This window comes from Zophobas morio, unplaced genomic scaffold (genome assembly GCF_036711695.1).
Source record: "Zophobas morio isolate AGI-343-1 ecotype UQ-CSIRO unplaced genomic scaffold, CSIRO_AGI_Zmor_V1 ptg000024l, whole genome shotgun sequence".
Classification (NCBI taxonomy): domain Eukaryota; kingdom Metazoa; phylum Arthropoda; class Insecta; order Coleoptera; family Tenebrionidae; genus Zophobas; species Zophobas morio.
Genome location: NW_026972129.1, coordinates 4664525 through 4682519, shown reverse-complemented (window position 1 = coordinate 4682519; position 17995 = coordinate 4664525). Strand labels below are relative to the sequence as shown.

The 17995-nt window shown below is 31.2% G+C and overlaps 1 protein-coding gene across 6 annotated transcripts in view; it reads left to right on the top strand.

Annotated features, from left to right (window-relative positions):
• Mp (Multiplexin) overlaps positions 1-16108 on the top strand; it is a 250562-nt gene extending 234454 nt beyond the window's left edge. For 4 of the 6 annotated variants that reach the window (XM_064064824.1, XM_064064822.1, XM_064064821.1 and 1 more), the window contains 5 exons: positions 634-833; positions 1029-1151; positions 8647-8661; positions 14939-15483; positions 15579-16108. In XM_064064824.1, coding sequence (XP_063920894.1) covers positions 634-833; positions 1029-1151; positions 8647-8661; positions 14939-15483; positions 15579-15636 — 941 coding nt within the window. In that variant the 3' untranslated portion in view covers positions 15637-16108. The remainder of the gene's footprint in view (positions 1-633; positions 834-1028; positions 1152-8646; positions 8662-14938; positions 15484-15578) is intronic. The other 2 variants (XM_064064823.1, XM_064064825.1) reach the window with 1 other exon arrangement.
• The last annotated feature ends 1887 nt before the right edge of the window (positions 16109-17995 follow it).

Here is a 17995-nt window from a genome sequence, read left to right as displayed (position 1 = left end):
AATGTACGAAATAGAGATCTTAACAGTACCAAATTTAAAGGAGCATTTTAATTTATTAAAGAAAACACAATCAGTAGCAATAATTTAGGCCAGCCTGGGTTTGTGATTTTTACTTTAAAAAATTCAGATACAGGTTGGAAAACTGTGAATCAATTTGCAATTTGAATACACACTTCCCACATGCCGCTATGTCAGACATGGTTTTTCATAATGTCCTATTTCTACTTTAATTTCTATATTTTTACAAATTAAAATGGAATAACTGCACTGCACTTTTTACAGTTTTATTCAGATGAAACACAAAACTTAATCAAAAGTGACTCCGAATCTGACTAAAGACAGTTTTTTGGGTTTTGTCAACAAAAATGCAGTCAACTTCAGTTAAAAAAGAAACTGTCTTTAGGTAGATTCTGAGTCACTTTTGATTCAATTTACTAGACGTAAATGTGTACATATTCACATTAGTAAGACTGTTACTTTTTTACTGAAGCTGATTGCGTTTTACATCTCCATTTGATACATGGGAATATATATATTAAGTAATTAATTATTATTGAAGTTTAACTTCGACGTATCGCTTAAAACGACATAACATTGTTGAGAATATTATCCATTATTTGAACTCCCTTTTAGGCAGATCTACAGCAAGTCCACCTATATTCACGGCTCCTGAACATGAAGTTACGGCTCGCATTGTGCCCGGAGCTGTAACTTTCCAGGACCACGACGCCATGATAAAGATGTCGTCGGTCAGTCCCGTGGGAACTTTGGCCTATGTTATTGTAGAAGAAGCTCTTCTTGTGCGAGTTAACAATGGTTGGCAGTACATTGTGGTAAGTCTAATGATAACTGCGATCTAAATTCTGCATCATATTACTACACTAATGATTAAAATCAGAATTTCATAATTTGCTTAGGTATAACAAAAATTCAAATTACTCTAAACGTCATAAAATACTTTTTTTTCTTCAACAATTGCTGAAATCTAAATTAACTGAAATTTGTATTCTGAATATATTGTATTCTAGTTGGGATCGGTTTCACACGTAACAACCCCCGCTCCAGCTACTGCAAGTAGCCCACAAATTAGGCCACCCTTCGAAGCCAGTAATCTCATTAATCACATATCCAAACCAGCGGATGTTTCTAATGTAAGTATAGTTGATACGTTAATGAATGAATAAATATGGCATGCGTCGCACTGATGATATAAATCGTCGATTACAATAATTCAAAAGATTTTTTTGATATTAACTTCAAATGATATTTTAAATAAATGTAAATTGCATTTTAATGTTAATACATTTTCCATTTTTTTATTAATCATAAATTACACGTGACAGTTATAAAAATTAAGTCAGAATTGAAACACTGGTAAACTGAACGACACCACAAAACATGAAAGTCGCTTATAAAGAAACGAAAATCCTGGAATCGAACCCAGGATCAAAACAGAAGCCTTACTAGTACGCTGGATTTACGATACCATACGAACATACGATGGTATTTGCACCAGCTCTGTTTGTACTACCATAGAATAGTAAAACCACAACAAAAGTAAATTTCAGTCAATATTCTGTAAACATTGAATCAATGTTAGTGTATTACCAAAATCCCAAAAATGTTCATTATGTATGTTATAAGACTAATATTGCATAATTTCATTCTACAAATTTTAATTTTTACTTTTCCAGCGTAAGTTACGACTAATTTCATGTTTTTCCAACATTTTATAACTCCTAAAATATCAACATAGCTCTTCCATTTCCGTTACTTCATCGTCTGTCGTTTGTTGGTAATTGCATTAGATAATTAATCTCCGAGTTGTTGTGAAATTTTAGATGTATGTATTTTAAAAATATCGTGTACATCAAAATCATCCCATCCAAAAATTTGATGACCACGTGTCAAGATTTTGCTATTTTTTTTTTTTGTCTATTACTGTTTGACATAAAGTAATAAAATATAGGTTTTTTCATGTTTATTTTCTGATTTTAAAAGCATATCAATGCAATTGCCATAGTTGTGAAAATTGTTAGCAATTTATAATGTTCGTAACATTTATCATTTTGTTCTGTATTCCAATATGTAAAGATATGCCGAATGTATCATATTATTTTCCGGAGGACATTTCGATTATTAGTAAAGATATCCACATGTTATAAAAGTCAAATTTAATAGGATAATAGCATAGAATGATGGCATCCGATGATAACCCAACTCCAAACTTGTTATGCTCATACAATACCAGTCACACATATCTGTTTAATTTAGTATGGTTCTTTACATCAGTGAAAAACAAAGCATTTAAAATTTTTCTAAATCATATATATTTTACAAGATTTTTTAACTATTAAAAAACTATTATCTTCTATATATTGTTGTTTTTATAATTTTTTGAATATTTTTAGAGTATTGTACCCTCGTTCCAAGTGCATAATATCAGAAACAATATGAATAACACAACTGTTACTCGTGGCACTAGCAAAAATCGATATTAAATGTTTTTCTTGGATTTTCTTATAACGGCGTCAAGTGATAATCATATCAGGGTTTTTTAAACAACACATGTTCATCTGTTATGAAAAATTGAGATATATGAGGGCGGAGCACAGAGCGAAACAAATAGCCACTAAACATTTGCGCCTATATTTTTGTTACCACACAACTCGTCAGTAATCTGAGCTTTTATCGCATATCATTGTTTTATCTAAAGCGAAATATAATCTGTAAAACAAAACCTGTGACAAGCGATATCTAAGTTTTTCTCAGCGTTATAGAGTATGCTACTAAATTAAAACTAAAATAGCTATACAAGTTACCACCTTAATTCTTTAATGTTACGTCCATTTACATCATACAAATCAACTGAGTGTGTATCACAGTAAAAAAAAATAACGTAAACAAAACACTTGTAATTTAAATTAAAGTAATCATAGTTAAAATTACCATTAAGTAATATTCAAGTTTTGTAATAATTATATATTTATTCTGTTTTATAATTATTCATTTGTATGTTAATAGTCTCCACGAGATACCCCATTTTTACACTAAAATTGTTTATAAACCCGCCAAGAATTTTATTAACCATTTTATCGCTGGAAAACAGACAGTTTCGCTAAAGAAGGAAGATAAACAACGAATTACCCTCATATTTTATGTGGAGAATGTTAATCTTATCTAACTACATATTTTTTTCAAGATTAATCTTGGGTTCTGCCGCAGTGGCTTATACTTTAATTTTTACACTTACATAAATATAAAAGTGAAAATAAATTACTAATTTAATTGTATAATAAACTTTCATCAAAATTCTTATTACACTGTTAATATGATGATAAATTTCCTTTGCATAGGAAACAAGTAAAGCGCTTATTCGTATTATTATATATAAATAAACTTTTTTTAGCATAACCCCTATCTGTAATGATTAAAATAGGGGTATACTGTTATTAAACCACAAGCAAAAACGTATGTTATGCTACATAATACTTCGAGTGAAATGTTTTTATACAATTTTCTGTTAACATTATCAGTTTTCCATTAAATAAACTTATTGATTTTGGTTCCAAAAAGAATTTTATTTTATTGATCTAGGTTTAATGGGGTATTTAGATCAGTAATAATGCATTGTATTAAACGTCGTTTAACAATAAATAAATAAATAAATAAATAAATAGGCAATAAAACTTGCATTATTACTGTCCTAAATACCCGATTAATCCTCATTTTAATAATAATTAATAAGGGGGAGATTCTGGAAACTCCGATAAGTTGCAAATCGCTATCGAAACTGCAAATACAATGCAACAACAATACATGTTGCTATGGTTTTGAATTTGCAGATCCTTGCAAGGCCTTATCGAGTTTCGAGAATCTCCCCCTAAGGAAATATGGAGCGGAATTTAATTGCAAAATCCTTATTATTTCTATACAAAAAATTACCATGTAAGACATGTTTTTGAGTATCGTATTATTCAAAGAATACTCCGCCTCATAATTACAAAATCCATATTTCCTTGCAAAAATGTACCATTTTAACCATGTTTTAAGGTACTTCTTGTGGGAAAATGGCTATGTATATTTAAAAAAAAAGGCAAAATATAAAATTAATACAAAAATACGACCAAGAATGCTAATAACTAATAACAGTTACTGTTGTTCCCAGAATTTGAGTGAAATTAAATAAAATGTTTTTCTTAGCAGAAAAATAAAACATTTAAATCATTAATATTTTTGAGACACCCTATTCAAGTAATTTTAAAATTAAAAATTTATTAACACAAGCAAAACAGCATTGCATCTCATCATATTTAAGTAAATATTTATTTAATAGGAGTAACTTTTTATATCTCAATAACTTTCTGAAGGGGCTGAATAAATAAATTTTGTCAGGGTTCTATTCTAATGAAATGTATGTTTTAACAACATTTTTTTTTATTGTAATTCGTGTGCATTTTTTATCTGGATAAAGACGTTGATACATGTGCATTACAAAATTATAATCTAATATGTAACATCTCACATTGTTTAAAAAAAATTGGTCGTAAGTTATTTCGACAGAACTTCCCTCGCTGCTGAAGTATTCAGTCATTAATATGTTTAAGCAAATCTAAAAAATATTAATGCAATAAAACTTTAAAACGTCTGCAAAATTTCAAAGCATTCAGTTTCGCAATTCTTAATTTATTTAATAAAATAAATTGACTGATTCATTAATTTTTTGAGTCACCATGTATAAACAAATCTAAAAAATATGAATGCAATGATAAATTATAAGTATAGACTGATCATATTTTGCACGTTTTAGATAGAATTTATTCGACAAAACTTTGAGACGAGGTTATCAATTTGTTAGGGTTGATAAACAGATACATTTTGATTAAAAAGTTACCATGCTTACAATATCTTCAAAATGTCTGCAAGATTTCAAAGTATTCAGTTTCGCAATTCTTGATTTAATCAAGAAAATAAATTGATTGAGTCATTAATTTTTTTGAGACACCCTGTATAAGGAAATCCAAAAATGAAATGAAATGAAACCACAGGTATAGATTCATCATATTTCGGATATTTTAGATAGGATTTATTCGGCAAAATTTTGAGCTAACGTCATCAATTTTTTGGAGGGGATAAGCAAATATATTTTGATTAAAAATTTATCATGCCTATCATAACTTTAAAACATCTGCAAGATTTCAAAACATTCGATTTTGCAGATTCAAAATTAAATTGCAAAATGTTTTATAATTTTGATTTTTTTTCCAACATCTGGACGTTTCAGGTAAAAACTCAACACCACGTCATAAAGTATATGTGTTGGACTATGTTATTTTATACAATTTAAAGCTCATTTATTCTGTACAATTTTGAAGTGACATCATCACATTATTGATGGGGATGATTAGACTATAAAGCATAACCATGTCGAGACGCTCTGAATTGTAAAAATTCACCATTGTCAAAGACATTAACCGAGCACACCTACAACCAACTGATATATGACTGGCCCTTATCGTGTTTTTACACGTTGCTTATCAATGCGCCGCTTTTTTTATTCTTAATCCTAGTCGTTCTGTGCCATTCACTGAATAGTAGTTATGGTAGTTAAAAAAACATCACTACCAGTGGCGTGTATAACAATTTACATTAAAGTTCAAATAATTTTTTCTAGACATTGCTACAAGTTTCCTAACTTGTAAACTGTGTAAAGTTCACGTTCCTACGTGAACTTTACGCAGTGCAATAAATCTTATTATGAGCTATTCCCCATTTTTTTTATTGCGCTACACTCATCTCCAAGGTGCGTAGTTCATTACCATATTTGGCCTTTTCAACAATTGATGATAGCAATAAGTAAACAAATCGTACTTTACAAAAAATAAATTTAGTGCAAACTACCTGCTCCCATGTTAAAACTGATCGTATTAAGAAAATATCACCGAGGCATCTAATAGTTCGTTAGACGGAGGTAAATAATACATTTACTCAGTAAGTTTATACCAAAACAAAAAATTATGACACTCCACATTTGTATACTAAGTAAATTTTTGTGTATAAATTGACTTCCATTTCACCACCCTAGCAAAACTTTTTAGGACTATAAAAGACATAACTTAACATCTTATTATTTACATCTTCATAAAATCCTTCGAACAAAAGCCGATTTATGCAAAAGTACATTAAACGCTATATGGTTGAAAGTGATCAGTACCAGATGAACACGTACCTATTTTCTTTCAAGTTGCCAAATCTTTCTCTACCTGATATAACAGTCATAGGTATTTAAGAGAACATTTTTAAAAATGTTCACATATTTTTTCAGTGTACATAATTAAAACAAATTACACTTAACTACAAAATGTGTACATCAATTATTATTGTACGACAAAAAACTGTTAAAACTGAACCAAACAAAAAGCTGCAAACTTATTGGCATGTAACTTCTCTCCCTATTGCTGAACGAAATGAATATCTGTGCCCGGAATTTGAGTAAAATCAAATTAGTCTTTTCTTCGGCAATCAGTAATAAATCGAATCACACATTAATTTTGTAATTCTCAATATCAGGAGCTAAATTACCTAAGCAAAAAGCCCAAATATAACAATCACTAAATTTTACGAAGAAAAACTATATCACGAATTGTGTTCGAGTAGACCATTTATTGAAAGGAAAGACAACTAGGTACAGTTGAAGTCTATTCTTTCTTCGCATAATAATTTTAAAGCACTACCTGAAATTTTAAACTATTTGATTCGCTAGTTTATTGCTAGTCGAACAAATTTCCTAACTATAAATATCGCTTGGCAAGCAATCAATTAAAACTATTTATAATCATGAAATTCAACGGTCGATTAATTTTTAAAGAGGAACCAAAAACACAAAACCCAATTGTTATTTTATACCAAAAATCTTCTATAAAATTTCTAAACAGCTGTGCATCCAAAACAAAGTTTCATGTTACAAATTAACTTGTTTCCGTTGCCCCTTCGACTTTGCAAATTCGAATCATTATTTAGTTTATTAAAACTGGCATGTGCTGATTAAACTTTATCCATTCCCTAACAGTTTCTACTGATCAATATAGTCTCGATTCAAATGTAATTTTTGAAAACAGCAGTAGAGCTTATCGTTGTGCGTTTATATGTGGTGTATTTTACGAAAAAAAAAATGATATAAAACTATTTAGACAGAAGTTCCCTCGCCCTTGAAGTATGATCAAACAAATTCAGCTTCCTAGATAAATTATAAAATTTGATTGTGCGCATTTTATTTATTTTATCATTTATGATGTGTGTGATAAAGGTAAAGAAGCATGCTATTGCTTATGTTTCAAGTGAGTCTTTCACAACAAAATTTTGTATTCTGAAAATATGAATGCACTGGTAAACCACAGGTTAGACTCGTAATATTTTGTACAATTAGATAGAATTTATTCAGCAAAATTTTAAGATGACGTCAAATTTGTTGAGGGGATAAACAGATAAATTTTTATGATTAACTTCAAACGTTTGCAAGATTTCAGAGCATTCAAAATGTTATTGTAAAATTGTGATGTTTTCGAATCTGGATGTCTACGGTAAAAAATAATGGGGATGATCGAACAAATTTTGTCTAGTGCGTTACCATCTAGAAGATGTTCCTAATATACCTCCATATAAAATACTTACAATCAGTCGGAGGTTATCTGCCACGCTCGGGAAGTAATAAAACGTGAAGCACTTATTGTTAGTGGCAGAATTCTGCTTCTTGTAAAATTATGTTGTAAAAAGAAATTCTGTAGGGAACATTTATATATCTCAAGGTTGCAATTAACTTCCAAAATTTCGAAAATGTAATAATACAAATTTCAGAAGTTTTATTTCTCCTTTCGTGTGATCTTTCCTTGGTTTAAAATAATAATTATACTTCATATTAACTTTAAAATTTAACCTAATGAATTTTGAAATTGAGATTGCAACCTGGCGATCTGCAAACATTTCGACATTGGTATAGTTATTACTCTTTTATCATTAAGTTATACAATTGCAGTTATATACTATAACAGTAAAAATTGGTCTAAGATTATTTGAACTGAACTTCGCTCGGCTCTGAAGTACAATATGTAACAATTATAACACATATATATGATATAATTTAAATAAAGAGATATATGTAATGTTAAAGTAAATGTAAAGAAGCATGCTATGCATTTGTTTCAAGCGAGCTTTTCCATTACAAAATTTTGTGATAACGTCATCGCAAAACTTTGTAACAGAACAACTCACTTGAAACATACTCACATACGTCATTTTAACTGACTGGAGTTATCAAATTAGCTTAAACCAATTTTTTTGTTGAAGTTCCAATAAAAAGCGACAAAGTTCACCAAGTGTTCTAAGTCACAAGAAAATTTTGACCGATTTATAAATTTTTAACAGGCTAAGACTTGGCTACAGTAACAGTTTTTTTTTTTATTTTTCACAAAGTAAACCCTATAAGAAAAGAAAAATTTACAGATAAGAATTAAAATGCGATCTTTAGTTATAGTTTTCTTAGTAACATATGTCACCTGAAAACTGTTCATTGAAAAATGTAACGGCTATTTTACATATATCATGTATCTCAGTTTTTTCCAATAACTAACTTATATTTTTTTGTTTCAGTGGTATCCGAAAATGGTAAGTTGAAACTAAATAATACACTCCACGTGACCTCAATCAGTAAGTAATTAGGAGTATAAGGATCTTGAATGCTGCATTCGTTCAATGCTATCTAAGTGTATACATACTATATACTTGAAAAATATATATTCTTGAAAAATCAATAGCGAAGCAACAACTTGCCACGTTCAGCATTATAACCTACTGTTGTGAAATAAAGACCCTCGTCTGCAACAACTTTTCCATTATAACAAGCTCAAGCATTCTGTATAAAAACACACTTTAACTGGCTTCTTCTCATTTTCTTGCTATTATGTAGGTACCAAATTTGTCCTTTTACTAATTTTATCATTGCTCAACTGTTTGTTTTTTTAATAGAAAAAACTTTTTTATTTCCGATAATTTTAGTAAATAACAGTTACCGACTCGTTTAAATATTTTATAATATACCTAACTTCAATGAGCTGTGAAATACATGGAATAAGCGAAACAAATAAGTATTTTTTCTACCGTCATTTTTACATTAAAATAATTTACCTGCGTTAGCAACTTTATTTCTCGGGGGATGTGAGGGAACAATAATAAGGTTGTAATAAAGTTTTGCAAAGGTCGTAATAACAAACTCAATCCTTTTTGAACTTAAATATTATTATAGATAACTTAAATTTGCGAGACAGGTCAGAAAATTAAACCCAAATTATTATTATTATTATTTTTCAATAATAATCTTAGTAATATATTATCATCTCTATAACAGTACGTAATGTACATACACCGTTTATGGTTGTCTGCTAACCAAAAAGAACAATATGTAATGTTGAAAAATAAAATTGGTTGGTCCATATCTGTCCGATTTTTCCAAGAACGACTGCTTGGAAACTGCGTCCAAAAGTCACATAGACCAATTTTTCTTGCAAAATATTCCATTTTAATTCATTCATTGTTAGTATTAGGATTCAACATTACCCACTGTAAAAAAAAACAAAATTTTGTATTATATCTAGGTAATTACTATGTAAACGAATTTAAGTTTAAGATTTTCCCCTAATAAGCATAACAAAAAATGTAGTACCTATGTAATCAAGCTAGACGTGGAGAAATAAATAAGAACAAAAATTTTAAAAACAAATTTCTTTCTCATTTACTATACTAAAGTAATTGCACAGGTGTAACGACTGTTCTACTACAAACGTAATACTTCACAAAGCAAGATAATTAAAAATGTACTCGTCTACTATTAACTATTTATTTGGGAATTCAGTGTTAAAGGTATATACGAGTATTATGAAAAGGCGTTTTGGGTAACTTTACAAGTAACTAGTAATGTTACTAAATATTTACTTATCGATTGTGACGCGCACCTACTCAAAATATGCGTCACAATCGGTAAGTAAAATAAATAACATTTTATTTTAAGAGGAAACCAATTAATTTAGAGCGTGAGTCTGATGAAAAGCGCAATTTATTTGTCCAATGATTTAACGCGAGACAACTCAGTAATCCTTAGTGATTTTTAATAAGCCAGGGATATCACAAAATTGGATTGCTCACATTCGTATAGAGATGTTCGATACCTTTTGTTGTTTTATGGGCAACGATCACTATCTTATTACAACCTGCCAATTCTATCTGAAAAGGTTTTCCAAATAGGGTACCTCCCAGCCTCATAAATTTCGTAAACAAAACTCTTGAATTAAAGCTCCAGTTGTTCTGCCTAATTAAACCGTATTCAGTTAGACTGAAAGTTGAAATCAATTTCATAAATTGGATACTTTTTAGATAAATACATATTCGGAAATAAGAGATATACATTACACAATAATTATTATTTATTTAATTTATTTAAATTTATTTTTTAAAATAGTAATAATTGATAATGCGCTAATATACTTACTGCATTTATTTACTTTCATCAGAAAACAAAATATACAAAGAAACAAAACATTAATAACATGAGCATAATAGGCTTAAATACGTGTCATCTTATGAAAGTAAAGTAATGAGAGATCTATACCGTATCCTGAAAATCATGTATGTTATAAAATATGTTTTTGGAAGGGATATTTTTAATTTAATTTCTAAAACCTGTTAATGATAAATCGTACACATCCCATGCGCCAAATTCTTATGTTACAATGGTTGCTTCTGTAACAATGATGAAAAACTTTATATATTCTTAAACACCTATGCAGTAAAATTTTAGTCACAAAAAATATGTTTCATTTTTCATTTTGTCGCATTTATATGGTTATTTGTGACTACATTGTAGTATATTAACCAAATCTTTAAGCCCATGATTCCAAATAATTACATAAAATGTCTAAATGACAAGTCCAAAAGAAACGGGGGGAAAATTGTAAACACTCTTATGTCTGAACCTTCAATAGTGTATGTTATGCCAGAGGAAAAATGATATACCTGAAGTTTGTTACGCCGCTATAAACTTCATACATCATAAGATATTTGAAAATTTTCGAAGGTCTGAAAAAAAAACTAAATATGTACCATATTGCCTTGTTTTTATTGAAACGCCGTCAAAATAACCCGAGGTAATACATCCCGAATAAAATAGCTTCAGAGAAAATAACTTGATGATGAAACAGAGATTGACACGCTACAATGATTTTTTTTTTAAACCGTTTTAATAACTTGTGTCTTAAAAATTACCTGTATAATATCGGGCGAGCAATATAATTTGTAACTGAGTCATCCTTAGAAAGGATTTAGCATGTCGGTCATTAAACCACACTGATAGATGTCGAAAAAGTAGATTTTTAATAAAATAAGTGTGAAGTTAACAAGGGAAATTAGGACAAGATTAATTGTAAATAGGTAAATAAAAATTACAATAAATACTTAAAATATTGCCCATTTTGTCAAGGCATAAAATGAGCTCTTTGTTTAACTCTATCGGTCACATACCTCAACATCTCTGCATTATTGTTCATATCGTTATTATTATTTTTTTATTATCTTCAACCTTAATCCCCCTCCAATTGTTGACAGGTGGTCGATAAATACTATTCTTTAGGGCTACAAAAAAGACAAAATAAAATCACGTAAAATCTCGGAAGACAAATAAACATTCTCTGTATTTCGACTAATGATCCGGTTGTCAAAAAAATCCCGTAACATTGCTAGTGTGGTTCTAGCCGAATGCGCTGTAGGCCCATCTTGTTGAAAATAACCTACTTCCAATTCATTATCACGGTAATAAAACCTGCCAAAATTTCGTGTTGATATCTAGCAGCGCGTAGGCTACCTCAAAGAGCATTATATTGAATAAACCAGTTAATAACATTAGTATTATTGTCATGAACCTATTCGTCTCCGACTAATACAATCCAAACAGCAGTGTTATGAAAATGTACGAGAGTATATGGATTTTCGGTTCTCCATATTCTCATATTTTTAGAAGTAAGGCAGCTATTCAAATGAAATCATGCTTCATCTGTAAAAAAGTTTTTCCCAACAAACGGTAAGCAAATGTGTCCAAAAACCACTGACAATAATAGTCAACCCTAGCTGGAGAATCGGCTTCATGTAATTTGTGCACATATGTTACTCGATAAGGAAACACTGCTAAATCTTTTCGCAATTTTGCTCAGCAAGTCCTAACGATAATTCCATTTGCTGAACTTGCATGTCATATAGATGTTGTAGAGGCTTATTCCATTACCTGTCTAACGTTTCCAACCCCCATTTCCCTCCTTTCTTTGTAAAGGCGAGGTTTCTCGGAACTTTATCACACGTCGTTGTAATGCGTTATAACAATGAGCTTAATCGAGAATGTTATTGGAAAAATTTTCTCGGAATTCATAACAAGCCGCTTGAATCGAGTACTCCGACACACCGTTTAATTTCTGTCCATTTCTAAAATACAGCCCAATCATAAACGCTTTCTGCTGCAAGCTCCAATGTAAATGCCATTTTTTGAATAAATGCTCGCAAACACAAATCCATCGGCCAACTCCGTACTTTTATTTTGTTTGAATCAATATACTTCCTTCGCATATGCGTAGGAAGTCAAAATATTCAAAAAGTAGAAACGAAGGAAATGTCTCGATATGATAAGAAGATAAGAATAACAGTAATCTTTACTTCTAGAGCCCAAACTAAGGAAGTATAGTAATCGAGTCCATCAGGGGACTTTCCAGTTTCATGTTTTCTCGCCGTTTCAAGAGTACCAAAAAAGGTCTCCCATTTCGATCTGTCTGTCGTCTGACTGTTCGTCAGTCTGTCTGCCTGTGTCGATTTTTATTAGACAGATAGGTAATTTCCGAACTACTGGACCGATTGTCAAATTTTGTACGTGTATTTGGAATATCATGTAGCTAGTAAAACGCTACCCAAATTTAGCTAATCATCCCCACCAACAATTTGATTACGTAAAATATTAGACTCTATCTTTGGAAAAAAAATCAATGCATTCATAGTTTTTAGAATTACTTATACAAGGTGACTCAAAAAAAAATCACAAAATTTTGTAATGGAAAAACTCAAACAAACGCTTAGCAGGCGTCTTTACATTTACTGTAACATTACGTACATATTTTACTTTAACTTGCAAGGGTTATCAGAAAAAATAAAATTCTCAAAATCAATCGAACTGGCTGTCTGAACTGAAGTCGTGTTTATACGCCTCGCCGTTTTAATCGTGATCGGATCATTACAACTACCTACCAATCGGGCGTAACCTCTATTTAATTGTAATTTACAACAACTCGAATGCATAAGGTTAAAATTAACAATATAACAATATAATGTAGGTATTATCAAACAAAAGATAAAGACGTATGTTACAATCAATCCAGTTATTTCGGACATTATCCGTCTAATAGCATGACCTGAGCAGTCCTACGGGCAGGTACGACAGACGCGGAATGGGAGGACGATCTTCGTTAAAGGAACCGTACCACACACAGAAGTTGTTTTCCTGTTCTCTTCTATTACTTACTACAAGTATGTGTCTTGGAATCTCACTATCTTAGTATCCGTTACCGTTAAAGAGCAGAACATCACGTGAGAGCTATAATACTCAGTGCAACTACCAAAAATTGTTACATACTTATCACAAAACTAAAGAGGTTTCTGAAAAAGAATGAATTGTTTTATACTAAAATAGATGTAAATAGCTAATTATACCTAGACTTATACTTGTTATAACAACCTATAATGACATTTTTTTTTGTGTAATAAACAGGTGTCCATTAAAGATTAAAATATTAAGCATTCAATTCTGAAAATGATCTCTCAACCTCGCAACTAGTGACAAAAGCACATTATTTAAAAACATTTATAATATTTATCAAAATTAAATAGTTGTGGAGCTATTACGGTCGTACTTTTTTGTAAAAATAAGATTTCATTCGATATAGATAAAGGGACCGACATTTTTGTAGATACAGGATATAACCCTACAAGCTGTGAAATTTTGAAATGTCGAAAAAACATTAAATCAAACATTCATCAAAATGACTCTTTTACAATACCTCTTTAATTTGCGCTTAAAAACTAAAGAAAAATTATATGATAGGATAAGATAGTGTTTATGTTTAACAAATATTCTTTTAATATACTTATACAGTGTCTTTTTTAACGGTGGCCGTAGGGATTTAGGTGCTAAATGAATTTTATAGTAAGAATTTTCAAATGAAATTTGGCAGAATATTAGATTAGTATTTTTTAAATCAGTTTCAGTTCATTTTATTCTACAGAACAAAATAATTACAGAGTTATAATAAAATTTAGCTTACCTCGAGTAGCAAAAAGTACATTAAATTCCTTACGTATCGCTTGCCCAAGAGGCCATGACCGAGTGTGAATTTGTGGGGAATTTAATACATTTATTTTTGTTATAATTTCGTACGTATTTTGTTCTGTACGACAAAATGAACTGAAACTGATTTATAAAATACTAATCTAATTTTCTGTGAAATTTCACTTGAAAATCCCTGCTAGAAGACTAAAATTTTAGCACGTAAATCCCTATGGCCAGCGTTAAAAAGGCACTGTATTTTAGGATGTACAGAAGAGGGTTTTTTCTCAAATTTAAAATAAAATGAAGAACACTTGGAAGTTTTCTGTTAATATCTCAGCCATAAATCATTTCATTTCTTGCACCTAACTTGACCAAAAAAATATAGAATAAATCTTAATTGCAAAATACACAAAATAGAGGTGGGAAAAATTCGAAATTTATTTTAATATCAAATAAAACAACACTAATCGACCACTTAAATTTTTTACCAACTAGAAAATACACAAATCATTGACGCACCGCTGTTATTTCTAGCTACGTATGGCCGCATTAAACGAAGCATACACCGGAGACGTTCACGGAGTACGTGGAGCAGATTATTCATGTTATCGAGAAGCTCGACGTTCGGGTTTGCGTGGAACCTTTAGAGCTTTTCTGTCCTCGCGCGTTCAAAACGTCGATTCCATTGTTAGACTGGCAGATCGCAAGCTGCCTGTATCTAATCTCAGAGGTGAAGTACTTTTCAACTCCTGGTCTGAAATGTTCAAAGGAGACGGATCTCCTTTCCCGCATCCGCCACGCATTTACTCTTTTAATGGGAAGAATGTATTAACTGATCTTTCTTGGCCTCACAAAGCGGTATGGCATGGAGCTCTGGTGAATGGTGAAAGGGCTTTGGATACATCATGTGATGCTTGGCACTCGGCGTCACGCGACAAAGTGGGTCTGGCTGGTTCACTCAAAGGTTCAAAACTGCTGGAACAGAGCCACTATAGCTGTGACAAGAAACTCATCCTTCTGTGCATTGAAGCAACTAGCGAACTGTTTGTCCAAAGAAAACGAAGAGATGTAGATAACAGGTAATTTAGTAATAACTAATAAATCGCCAACGTTTTCGGATCAGTGAATACACATGATGCTATAAAAACTCCTCTTAAATGGAATTTGGTTTCAGTAACGACGAGATATTGAACGAGGACGATTATCACACTCTACTAAACCTCATCTACTGAAAAATTTTGTGATTGGTCTACGACCGTCCCATCCATTGGCAAACATCGATAATTCCGTGTCATGTCAGACAGTTTAATAATTAAGAATACTTAAGCATTGTATATGATAAGGAATACTTGCGTAACCATAAGTAGTTGTATTTTGTTACTTTGAAATGTAGCTTTTTTATTTCATCTAATTGTGTAGAATTTATACATTTACTCTTGAAAACGAAAGTAGAATTTAACAGGAAACTTTGTTCCTTTTAAATCCTAGTAGAAATTTCTTAATATTACAATTTTTCTGCGACCGCTGAATTTAGCTTTCTTCTAAATGTATAGATGATTTCTTCTAACATATCATGTTCTTAATTTATAAACATTAGGTGTTATGTTTTAATGGACTGATTGTAAATAATGTGAGTTGCAAATGTTTTTGGTGTAAATGTTACTAAATAGTATTGGATGCCATGTATTTGTAATAAATTATTTATAAATGTCCCACATAGAACGCATAAATCCTTATTTTAATATAATAAAAAATACCGCCATTTTAACAGTAAACGATAAGATGCATACATACCTACTATACAAATATAAGCAAGTGTTTTGCCTACTTGATTGCAGCAAAGAATGAAGTAAACTCATATTCTCACTTTAGTTTTTAAATACGGCATACAGTAAAAATCGCAGTTAAAACTTTGTAGCACATTTGATCTAAATCCCCTTAAGATCTATGGAGTACAGTGTATACAAAGTGGTGGTAGCTGTTCAACACTTCACCACCACCATTTATTTTCTCTAGATTTTTTTATTGTTGTACTTCATATAAAGCCACTGTATGATGTGCCGTTTTACGTTATAGCTACTAAACTAAACAAAGGTGAGTAACTAAACCGTAAAATTTTCTAATAAAATGGGTAAACACTTCGCAATAAAAACATATACCTTCCTATAAAATCTAACATATACTCACCGGAAAAAAACCGGCCACCCTGAAATATTTCGCAAAACTATTTTAAAAAGCATAAGTTGTACTAGTGATTATTTTATTAAAGAACCATTCACACAGGATGTACAAATTAGTTAAAAAAAAGAGAAACGTAAAGATAGAATTAAATTTAATGTAAGAAAGTAACGGAAACAGTGGAATATTTCAGAGTAGCCGGTTTTTTTTCCGGTCAGTGTACCTATAATTCTGTTTTCTTGATGTATCAAATTTTTGTAGATATACTAATTTACATATCAGTAAAAATTAAGAATAAACATGAAATATAAAATTATTACCTACGTCTACACTGATAGATATAAATTAAAAATTGTAGAGTTTCTGAAGCGTAGCTGGATGCTCCCTGTAATAATAGCTAATTTTAGCAGTGGAAGCAAAAAGCAGTAAAGTAAAAAGAGAAGTAGGTTTGTGTTGACTGTTAAAATTACACAACTCATTCTAAATAACAACGTGCAGCGAATTCCTGGAACGAAGAAAATAACACTCCGGAGGCGTTGTTGTGTTGTGTTATGGAAAACTGACGAGTTTCTCCAAAACAATTTTTTTAATTTATTAATTTCAACCCGAATGTTGCATGTACTACATTTCTTATCTTTAAAGTAAACAGTCTAACCCCTGTCTACGAGTATATGGAAAACTAAAGGTCTTGTTCATCATATTAAAAAAAAAATAAAAAACGTTATGAAAGATTACGTTCACGACTGCTCATCCCCACCAACAATGATAAGACGCCATCTCCAACTTTTACAATAGTAAATGTTATTTAAATTTTATAAAACAACATACTCCTCCACTTGTAGTTTATGAATTCGTGTGCAAGAACTTATAAATCTTGTTCACCTCAAAATGTAGCTGTGTAATTTGATGTAAGCGACTGTTATGTCACCCATTATTCTGTTTAATTCAAAGTTATTTAAGCAGAACTTCCCTCGCCTCTTAAGTGCAATGAAACTTGTAAAGAGTTTTTTAAGTAGGTAGTTTTAGAAGTGCAGCCCTCTGAAAACCGACCGCCGTAAGTACCGTTTTGGGTTTTTTTCTGCCTGTCTGCGTACCGGGTTTGATTCGCCGCCCCCGAGCGAAAAACCGTACCACCATCATCGTTTTTTTTTGTCGTCGCCGTCAAAAGTCGGAACCGTCGAACACACGTCGTCTTCCACCACGGCGCTCCTCCCCCGGGTCGCTGTACAGTCCCCGCGCGATTTTCCGTTGGTTGCCGCCCCCATGTCCAGGAGGAGCCCGTCCTGAAGGAAATCGGCGTCCAGGAGGGAACGACCGTGCCGAAGGTTTTATTCGTAATGTGCCATTTTGTTATACCGGCTTGAAGTTTTATTATTTAAGAATTAGCCGTAAGATTATTATTTTAGCCGTGTA